General features: G+C 45.5%; 1 protein-coding gene across 1 annotated transcript in view; it reads right to left on the bottom strand.

Moving 5' to 3' along the window:
- Positions 1 to 11,195, bottom strand: part of PEBP4 (phosphatidylethanolamine binding protein 4) — an 81,540-nt gene extending 70,345 nt beyond the window's left edge. Inside the window, exons 1-3 of the mRNA XM_040414795.1 lie at positions 11,108 to 11,195; positions 7,035 to 7,153; positions 4,630 to 4,762 (exon numbers count right to left, since the gene is read on the bottom strand). Of these exons, the coding sequence (XP_040270729.1) occupies positions 4,630 to 4,762; positions 7,035 to 7,147 (246 nt within the window). The 5' untranslated portion in view covers positions 7,148 to 7,153; positions 11,108 to 11,195. The remainder of the gene's footprint in view (positions 1 to 4,629; positions 4,763 to 7,034; positions 7,154 to 11,107) is intronic.

An 11,195-nucleotide genomic window follows, 5' to 3' on the forward strand; every position in this document is an offset into this window, starting at 1 on the left:
TATAGGCAATTAGCAAGACACCCCCAATAAAGGAGTGATTCTGCAGGTGGTGACCACAGACCACTTCTCAGTTCCTATGCTTCCTGGCTGATGTTTTGGTCACTTTTGAATGCTGGCGGTGCTTTCACTCTAGTGGTAGCCTGAGACGGAGTCTACAACCCACACAAGTGGCTCAGGTAGTGCAACTTATCCAGGATGGCACATCAATGCGAGCTGTGGCAAGAAGGTTTGCTGTGTCTGTCAGCGTAGTGTCCAGAGCATGAAGGCGCTACCAGGAGACAGGCCAGTACATCAGGAGACGTGGAGGAGGCCGTAGGAGGGCAACAACCCAGCTGCAGGACCGCTACCTCCGCCTTTGTGCAAGGAGGAACAGGAGGAGCACTGCCAGAGCCCTGCAAAATGGACATTTGGCATTTGCCAGAGAACACCAAGATTGGCAAATTCACCACTGGCGCCCTGTGCTCTTCACAGATGAAAGCAGGTTCACACTGAGCACATGTGACAGACGTGACAGAGTCTGGAGACGCCGTGGAGAACGTTCTGCTGCCTGCATCATCCTCTAGCATGACCGGTTTGGGTTTGGGTCAGTAATGGTGTGGGGTGGCGATTCTTTGGAGGGCCGCACAGCCCTCCATGTGCTCGCCAGAGGTAGCCTGACTGCCATTAGGTACCGAGATGAGATCCTCAGACCCCTTGTGAGACCATATGCTGGTGCGGTTGGCCCTGGGTTCCTCCTAATGCAAGACAATGCTAGACCTCATGTGGCTGGAGTGTGTCAGCAGTTCCTGCAAGACGAAGGCATTGATGCTATGGACTGGCCCGCCCGTTCCCCAGACCTGAATCCAATTGAGCACATCTGGGACATCACGTCTCGCTCTATCCACCAACGTCACGTTGCACCACAGACTGTCCAGGAGTTGGCAGATGCTTTAGTCCAGGTCTGGGAGGAGATCCCTCAGGAGACCGTCCGCCACCTCATCAGGAGCATGCACAGGCGTTGTAGGGAGGTCATACAGGCACGTGGAGGCCACACACACTACTGAGCCTCATTTTGACTTGTTTTAAGGACATTACATCAAAGTTGGATCAGCCTGTAGTGTGTTTTTCCACTTTAATTTTGAGTGTGACTCCAAATCCAGATCTCCATGGGTTGAAAATTTTGATTTCCATTTTTTTATTTTTGTGTGATTTTGTTGTCAGCACATTCAACTATGTAAAGAACAAAGTATTTCAGAAGAATATTTAATTAACTCAGATCTAGGATGTGTTATTTTTGTGTTCCCTTTATTTTTTTGAGCAGTGTATTTATCTGAGGCCAGTACCCTTTGGTTAAGTCTAGAGTGGTTATATACCGTGCATTTCCGAGCCCATCAATGAGCTCGTCAACTCGTGGCATTGGGTAAGCATCAAACTTGGAGATAGAGTTCAGCTTACAGAAGTTATTGCAAAACCTCCAGCTATCGTCTGGTTTTGGGATCAGAACTATGTGGCTGGACTATTGGCTATCTTCAATTACTCCAAGTTCCAACATTTTCCTCACTTCCTTAGAAATAACCCCTCTCCTGGCCTCCGGTATTCTGTATGGCCTCAGCTTAGAGTGTAACTGTCCTTCTTGTTTTTATTTTTGTAATGTGTAGAGGCAGTGATAGCGACCATTTTTGTAGTACACATTAATTACTGAAATCATACATTTGTATTAGAAAAATAGCTCTAAAGTGTCCCATTCTGAGCCTTAGCAACGCTCCTCTGTCTACATACTGTCAGTGTTAGCAAGTCTCCACTGTTATGTAAACAGAAGACAGAGGAGCGTTGCTAAGGCTCAGAATGGGACACTTTAGAGCTATTAATCTAATAGAAATGTACAATTCCAGTAATTAATGTGCATTACAAAAATGGTCAGTATCACTACCCCTATACATTACAAAAATAAAGAAAAGAATGAAAGTTACACTTTAACCTTTTCATGAGATTCAGTAATGATGCCATGCTTAATGAGAGAGGTGTGACCTGGGACTTCAGAGAAAAAGTCCCTATTCTTGAAGAGGAACCCTTGGACTTCTACCTTTTGTGTCTTTGAATGGGAGTCGGATACTGTTACCTCTGGCAACAAAGGTTTCTCCGAGCACCGCTGCTCTGAAGGGAATGAGGTGTCTGCAGCAAGTGGTAGTCGATCTTTCCAGGGATTGATAAGATTTATATGGTACACTTGCTCAGGCTTCCTCTTATCAGGAAGACTAATTTAGTAGTTTACCTCATTTATTTTTTCTATGACCTTAAAGGGTCCTTGCCACTTCGCCAGAAATTTACTTTCCACAGTACGGATAAAATACCAGAACCTGGTCCCCTGGGGCAAAAGTACGTACTCGGGCACTGCGATTATACACCCTTTGTTGTGCCTCCTGAGCCATATGTTCTTTCACGATAGGCATTACAGCAGATATCCGATCTTGCATCTGTGCAATGTGTTCAATGACATTTCTATATTTTGGGTAGCTTCTCCTTCCCAGGGTTCTTTGGCTATATCTAGAAGGCCCCTAGGACGACACCCATATAGCAACTACAATAGAGAATACCCGGTGGATGACTAAGGGACCTCACGGATGGCAAGCATGAAATAGGGGAGAAGTCCAAGTTTTTCCCCCCATCTTTGATCACTACTTTCTTTAGCATGGCTTTTAATGTTTTATTAATGTATTGCGATTGTCCATATGGTCTTTGCTGGCTAGACTCATTTTTCTTTCAGATTATACTTTTCGTTTCCATAGTTACGACCACCCTGCAATCCATCAGTGGTGGCCGTGCTTGTACACTATAGGAAAAAGCTCTGGCCTCTCTGGTGGCTGGGATCGCGGGAGTGATCAGAGTCCAGCATTTTTTCCCATAAAGTGCAAGCACGACCACCGCTGCTTTTTTCTATAGTGTACAAGCACGACCACTGCTGATGGATTGCATGGTGGTCATAACCATGGAAACAAGCAGTGTATAATGTGATGGAAAAATGAATCAATGGGGGCAGCCCTGCACTAACCACCTCCGTCCACTACTGAATGTGTTGTTGCGGAGCTACTGCAGAACAGCGGATCAGCAGAGCCGGCGTCAGTACCCGGCAAAGCAGGGAAAGTGCCAGGGCCCACTGCTCTTGGGGGGGGGGAGTGAGACACCACTCAGGTCTAATGGCAAATCGCTGAACATTGGGGGAATCCCGAAGAGTCCAGACTCTTCCTGGCTTAGAAGGCTAAGTAAAACTTAAATAGACACCAACCTTTTTAATTAGTGTAACTTATTTTTTGTTGGGAAAGGTGGCAAACCTAACAGAACCCCTACTCCCCGGTGACCCCTATAACTTTTTTTATAGTTATGTCTACGGAGATGTGTGGGGGCTCATTTGAGGGAAATCTGTCTTTTTTGACAATACCATTTTGGGCTGTGTATGACGATCACTTTTTATTCAATTTTCTTGGGAGATAAAGTGATGAAAAAACAGGAAACATCCTTCACCATATGGGCTAACTTTTTTATATTTTAATATTATGAGTGTTTTCGCATGCGACGATGCCCATAATGTTATTCTTTTTTTGTTTATTTTTATTTTGGGGGAAGTGGGGTGATTTTACGTAACTTTTTTTATATTTTCAAAACTTATATTTTCACTTTTTTTTTTTTTTACTTTTCATTAGATTGCAACTTATACAGAGTAAGGCCTCTTTTACACACGAACATTGTGCATCCGTCCCGTGCATCGGGGACCGCAATTTGCGACTCCCAATGCACAGGCAACGTCCGTGCGTCGGCCGGGACAGATCGAGACCCATTCAACTTGAATGGGTCCGTGATTCGTCCCCACTGCAAAGAAACAGAACAAGTTCTATTTTTTTGCAGTGCGGAGGCACGGACAGAAACACCACGGAAGCACTCCGTAGGGCTTCTGTGGGGTTCCGATCCGTTCTAGTGAATGAGTCCACATCCGTGCTGCGGAGTGCACACGGGCCGGTGCCCGTGTATTGCGGAGCCGCAATACGACCACACAGCGTTCGTGTGTAAAAGTCTTAATGAAAATTGCTCCATTTGTCTGTATAAAAATCACTATATCACAGTTTAGTGCTGCCAACTAGTGGCCTGAACTGGGATATACTAATGGTGAGCCTGGAAGCCTAGTCATTTTTAGACCAGGGTGCTTTCCCTGATCTCCGCTGGGGGAAGGCGCGTCTGAGCAGTAAGCCCGCGCTTCCGTTTTTTTAACACTCAGATGCGGTGGTGACATTTCACAAATGCCACAAAGGGGCCCACTGAGATTTATCGCCCAAGGGCCCACATGAACCTGGAGCTGGCCCTGAGCAGAGGGACAGGGGGTTGGGCCCCTCCAATCACATAGCTAAAGATAGGCAATCACTTGTAAAATCTTGGACAATTCCTTTAAATGTAATCCACCAATCAGCTTACAGCCTGTTCCTGCATTTTTCACATTTACATTGTGGCTCCCATTCATGACGGAAGACCTAATGGCACTTCACCATAGGGTCCATCAGGGTTCTATGATGGTGTCAGTTTAAAGTGGTTTTCTCTGGTAGGTCATCAATATCTGATTGGTGGGGGTTCGACACATGTCTTCTTGTAACTCGTTCAACTCACCTTCTGGGCGTTTGAGTAGGTAACCACCGGGGAGCCCCACTTCTTAATCAGGTCTCGGGTAAAGTTCTGACAGAGTGGAATATGTGTGCAGGACACATCACCCATGTCTGAATATACAACGTGGAGATCATCACTATGAAAAAAAGAGAAAAGAATAAAAATAAAAATAAAGTGAATATGTACGAAAAAGGACTTTTTTTTTTAATTGCCTAGATTGATAGATTATAAAAATAAAAACATAACCTCAGCTACATGAACAGAATGGATTTTCATCCTCCAAAGATAAAATAATATTTCCAGGAAGCAGAGAGAACTACTAACAGCAATTCTAGTACAGCGTGCGCCCTGTTCCCAAACATGTCCCACTCTAGTTTGGAATACAGCGCCGTTTTTTTGCCAGACATTTAGGCCCCTTTTACACAACCTTTTTCTTTTTCGTTTATGGGCCGTTTTTTGCGTTCTGTATACAGAACCATTAATTTTAATGGTTCTGCAAAAAAAAAAAAAAAACTGAATGCAAGATCTATCCTCTGGATAGATCATCAGCTTCTGATCAGCGGGGGTCTGACACCCGGGACCCCCGCCAATCAGCTGTTTGAGAAGGCAGCGGCGCTCCAGCCTTCTCATTGTTTACCACAGTCCCAGTGACATCACGACTTGTATCAACTGGCCTGGGCGGGGCTAAGCTCCATTCAAGTGAACAGAGCTTAGCCCCGCCCAGGCCTGTGATACTAGTCGTGACATCACTGGGCCAGCGGTAAACAGAAGGCCGCGCCGCTGCTGGAGCGCCGCTGCCTTCTCAAACAGCTGATCAGCGGGTGTCAGACCCCCGCCAATCAGAAGCTGATGATCATCATCAGTATAAACAAAGTGCAGAACCCCTTTAAGTTATGGGGATCCTGCGCGATCCTATGACTTATCTATACAGTCTCAAGAGATTGTTTTTTTATTTTCATAAGATGACAAAAACAGCAAAACAGAGTAAACAAAAAAAAAAAAAAACACTGAATGTACTCCGTATTCATTCCGTTTCCGTTCAGTTGAAAAATAGAACATGTCCTATTATTGCCCGCAAATCAGGTTCCGTCGCTCTATTCAAGTCAATGGGTCCGCAAAAAAAGGGAACACATACGGAAATGCATCAGTATGTCTTCCGTATCCGTTCCGTTTTTGCAGAACCATCTATTGAAAATGTTATGCCTAGTCCAATTTTTCCCTATGTAATTACTGTATATGCTATACGGAAAAACTGAACAGAAAAGGAAACACAACGGAATGGATCCGTGAAAAACGGACCACAAAACACTGAAAAAGCCATACATGCGAAAGAGGCCTTAGCCTGACCCCGACAATTTCCTGCCTGCACCCCTGCTCCTATTAGCTAAGGAAGGGCAAAGGCTCCACGTTTGAGCAGATGCTGCTCCGAAAAAGAACCTGTGTCTTTGCTCTGCTAATTGGAGCTGTGGCGCAGACAAAAAAAAATTGTCAGGGCCGTGCTAAATGTCTGGCCCTGTCAATCAGGTGGGCGCTTCTTCACCTGTGGGGGCTCATCTCTAATCTGGATGTATACAGCAGATCAGAGAGCTGAGAGGAAGGAAAGCTTCTAAGTTTGAGAGAGGACAGATCACAACAGCTGTCCATATCAGAGTGTAGATAGTAAGGAAAGAAAACCTAAGGCAGTCTGCAGGGATGATGGACGAATCATATAAGCCATGTTTCAGAGTAACAATAGCAGAAAGAACCCAGAGCAGAATCTAAAGCGGGAAATCAAACACTTCTCAGCATCAGAGCCTGTCAGCACAAGAGAGATTCCTTATGGGCTGTACAAGAAATCAGTTCAGGAGAAGCTGGGCTGATTCAAGAGAGCTAGTGAAGACAGCAGCATCCCGGACACACATACTTCACATCCAGCAAGTACTACTGGGACGGGAAAGGACACATGGGGAAAAAAAAAAAAAAAGTGTGAATCTGGGAGCAAGTTTTAAACTGCATATTGTGGGAAAGGGACATCAGGTGTCCATATATACTACATATTGTATGCCTCACTCGCCCACGTGATAAAGCACTTCATTTTACAAACTAAGGCCCCATGCACACAACTGTATTTTTGGCCCGCACTAGATCTGCATTTTTTGTGGATCGGATGCAGACCGATTCATTTCAAAGGGGCCACATCCGTATGTTTTTTCTGAAAAGATAGAACATGTCCTATTCTTGTCCGTTTTGTGGACCAGAATAGGAGTCTTTAACATGAAGTGACACACGCAGAACGGGAAAATGTGGAATGCACATGGCTGGTAACCGTGTTTTGCGGACTGCAAAATGGATACGGTCGTGTGAATGGGGCCTAATTTGAAGTAATGCTTTTGATATTGTATTCAATGATAAATCCTGCTTCAACTTACCCACAAAATGTAGCATCATCACCAGTAATAGGTTGAAGATCACATGTGGCATGGATCACAGAGAAAAGGCTCACTAACGACAAGTGGCACATAAGAAGCAGCGCCTTCCACATGATCACCTGGAGAAAGCACAGTCACATTACATACAGGTACTAGGGATTTTGAAAAAAATAAGACTTCTCATAGTGCCAAGTGCTCCACCCCTTTAATAATCATTCCGTTCCCATATAAAAACACACAGGGCCCAGAAAATAAATCTTTCTTGCCTTTATGTCTAACCTAGACTGTAAGACTCTAATTATGGGGTAACAGAGGGCAGGGTGCCCCTTCAGTCCTGCGGTGACTACAGAGATCTAACGCCTACGCCAATATTTGAAACAGCTTGGTAGATGGAGCACCTTTCCACCAATAACATCTGGACTAGAAATCTTTCCCGTTATATGTTAATTACTATGCGATTTATTTTCCAGGGGGCAGTGATGGGGTCCTAAGTTAGAGGGATCATGAGCCTTCATATGAATAGAGAGCGTCAGCATGTAGGAATTTACTGTTACTCTAGAAGAGTCCCCCAGCCTTCTCTAGCTTGAGAGCCATTCTGAAACATGGAGTCGCGTTGAGCCACACTGTATATTATGGGGAAAAGTCATGGCTAAGCTCTATTCACTTGAATGGAGCTTACCTATGCTTAGGCGGAACTGAGCATGTGTGACCACCTCAGCAAGGTGGAAAAAGAAATAAGGATAGAAACAAACAGCGGGTGGCGCTATACAGATATTTTATTGAATAACAGAAACTATTACTAAACACAGGAGAGGTGAGGACTGATTATCTATCACCACTAGAACACCCTGCTTATCACTGATTATAGTATAAGGACAGGGGAGAACACAGGAGAGGTGAGGACTGATTATCACCACTAGAACACCCTGCTTGTTACTGATTATAGTATAAGGATAGGAGAGGTGAGGACTGATTATCTATCACCACTAGAACACCCTGCTTATCACTGATTATAGTATAAGGCCAGGGGAGAACACAGGAGAGGTGAGGACTGATTATCTATCACCACTAGAACACCCTGCTTATCACCGATTCACAGAACATAAAATACGTTTCACCAACATTTCTAAATTTTTACACAATTACACAATATTCGCAACAAATTGTGGGTCAGTACAGAAAAAATAAATAAATAGGACCCCTTAGAGTACACCAAGAAAAACAAATTGCCCAACGGCAAGCTGTCAAAGCAAAATAACAAACTGATCTACTTCTTACATCCACGATGCGGTGCAGGACACAGGCCTATTTCGGCCTTTTTCCTGAGCTGTATGCAGCCCGGATCAGGCAGTGAATGATGATGATGTCATTGCGCCGCCTGCGCTGGCCTCTGATAGGCTACAGGCAGTAAGCCTGTAGCCTATCATAGGGAACAGAGGGGCAAGGAAATATTGCTCCCGTGCCCCGTAGCAGCATTTAATAGTCGAATATCCAGAGGCCCTGGCAATCAGCAATAAAACATTGCTGGCTGCTAGGGCATTCTTGTGTACCCCCTAACCCTGCGGCGCGTAACCTTTGGGGTATGTGTACAACAGGTTGAGGACCTGTGCTCTAGAACATATTGAGAATCACTCAGAATCTAGGAAGCAATGTTACTCTAGAATATGAGTATCATTCGATATATGGATATATCACCATTAGGGCTCATGCACACAATTGTATTCTGGGTCCACATCCTATCCAGCATTTTGCGGACTGCAGACAGACAATTTCTATGGTCCGTAAAACATACAGACAGCACACGGATGTATCTGGTTTGTGAACCACAAAACATACTGTCATGTGCATGTTGTCTTACTCTACAATATAACGAGAATCACTCAGTATACTATCTGGGAATCACTGTTATTCTAGAATATAATGAGAATCACCTTTATCTAATATATAAAGCTGAGGGTGCGGATTCCTTTAACGGACATACACACATACACACAATCGCATTTACAATCACAAAATTTGGCACAAAGGTGTCCGGAAAGGTTTTAAACTGGGTCTCGGCTCTATCTATTTATGAAGTTATTACGTGAAGTCTAGCCAGACTTCGCAAAGCAATAACTTCTGCTCATTGGAGCCAATACATTCTAATAGTGTAGAGCTCCTGCTCCGTACAGTATTGGAACGAAGTTTTATGCGAATCGACTTCGGATGTTTCATCCGAAGTTGATTCGCTCATCCCTAGTCGTGACATCACTGGGCCTGAGGGAAACCGAGAGAAGGCCGCGGCGCTCGTGGAGCGCTGCTGCCGTCTTAAACAGCTGATCGGCGGGGGTCCCAGGTGTCGGACTCCCCGCCAATCAGATGCTGATGATCTATCCAGAGGATAGATCATCAGTTTATAAGAACTACAGAACCCCTTTAAGGGGCAGATTGCTGTAGAGGCCACTGTTAAGGGGACGGTGTGTTGTGGAAATAACTGTTAAGGAGATGGGGTACTGTGGCAGTCACTAATAAAGGGGCGGCCGCTGTGGAGGTCACTGTTAAAGGGGCGGGGTACTGTAGATGTCCCTGTTATGGGGGATACTGTCGATATCTTTTAACGACACACAAACATTAAATGAAATATACCCGTGCGAAGCCGGGTCCTACAACTAGCAGAAGAATAGAATGAGAATCACTTACTGTACAATATAATGAGAATCACCCTTATTGCAAAATATAATCAGAATCACTCGGTGTCTGGGATTCATCCTTACTCTAGAATAGGGGTACTCAATGGGAATCCTTATCCGGACCATGGTTGCCATTAGAGATGAGCGAATTTCAGGTTATGAAATCTGTTCGCGCTTCGTTTGGTGGTAAAAGCAGAATTGCGTTACGGATTCCGTTACCACGGACCATAACACAATTCTATGACGGACTGCATAACGCAATACCTTTAGAGGCATTATGTTATTCATTCCGTCATAATAAAAGTCTATGGGCTGCAAAACTGATCAGGAGAGGACTCGGGATCAGGAGAGGACTCGGGATCAGGAGAGGACTCGGGATCAGGAGAGGACTCGGGATCAGGAGAGGACTCGGGATCAGGAGAGGACTCGGGATCAGGAGAGGACTCGGGATCAGGAGAGGACTCGGGATCAGGAGAGGACTCGGGATCAGGAGAGGACTCGGGATCAGGAGAGGACTCGGGATCAGGAGAGGACTCGGGATCAGGAGAGGACTCTGTTATGCATTCCGTCATAGAATTGTGTTATGGTCTGTGGTAATGGAATCTATAACGCAATTCTGCTTTTACCACCAAACGAAGTGTGAACGAATTTCAAAATATGAAATCCGCTCATCTCTAGTTCCCATCTGTCCAAACCCCTGCATGCCCCGCCGTCAACTGCATCTGCGCCCCCACGGAGCGACCTGCTCCACTCTGATGTGTGGTCTGTGACTCAGTGTGGACACAGGGGGGGGGGGTAGGTATTTTGGAGGCAATGCAGGGCATCACTCTGTGTGGGGCACCATATTGTGCAGGAGCCACTTAAGATCACTGGGAGGCCACTGAAGTGAGCATTACTGTGTGGGGGGCTACCTAAGGAGACATCATACTGTGAGGGGGGTACTTAGAGGGCATCACTTCTTGTGTGTGTAACGGATCATCCTGCTGCATGGTGGGCCCTAAGGGGAAATCATCATATTGTCTGGGGTGGCACTAAGGGGCTGCACTTTTTGTGAGGGGGATCTTAATGGAGGGTCACCACATTATACTCTGTGGTGGGCATTAAGGGGCATCACCCATCCCTTGGTCAGTGCAACTGTGTCTGATATGTTAAGACTCTTTTTGAGAACCAAACAATTATTATTGCAAAACCCATACAGAAAGGGAGAGTATGTAATAATACCAGCCCATACCGAGGGCATTCTGTGCCCACTGACATGTGCCAGTCTGAGGCTACCAGACCCCCCCTTCTACAGAAAAAATGTGCTGCATGCACCATCAGAGTTCATTATACATGCACTGTGCATATCACACAGCTTGAGACCCTCTTCTATCTGCCCTGCTGTAAACAAGACGCGCTCCTGACCTGCGGCCGTCTCCCTCCCTGCAGTCTCCGGGTCCTCGGCCGTCTCCGCCCACCTCTCAGCGCAGCTGACTGTTATTTTCTCAGTAGC

Source organism: Bufo bufo, chromosome 1 (genome assembly GCF_905171765.1).
Source record: "Bufo bufo chromosome 1, aBufBuf1.1, whole genome shotgun sequence".
Classification (NCBI taxonomy): Eukaryota; Metazoa; Chordata; class Amphibia; order Anura; family Bufonidae; genus Bufo; species Bufo bufo.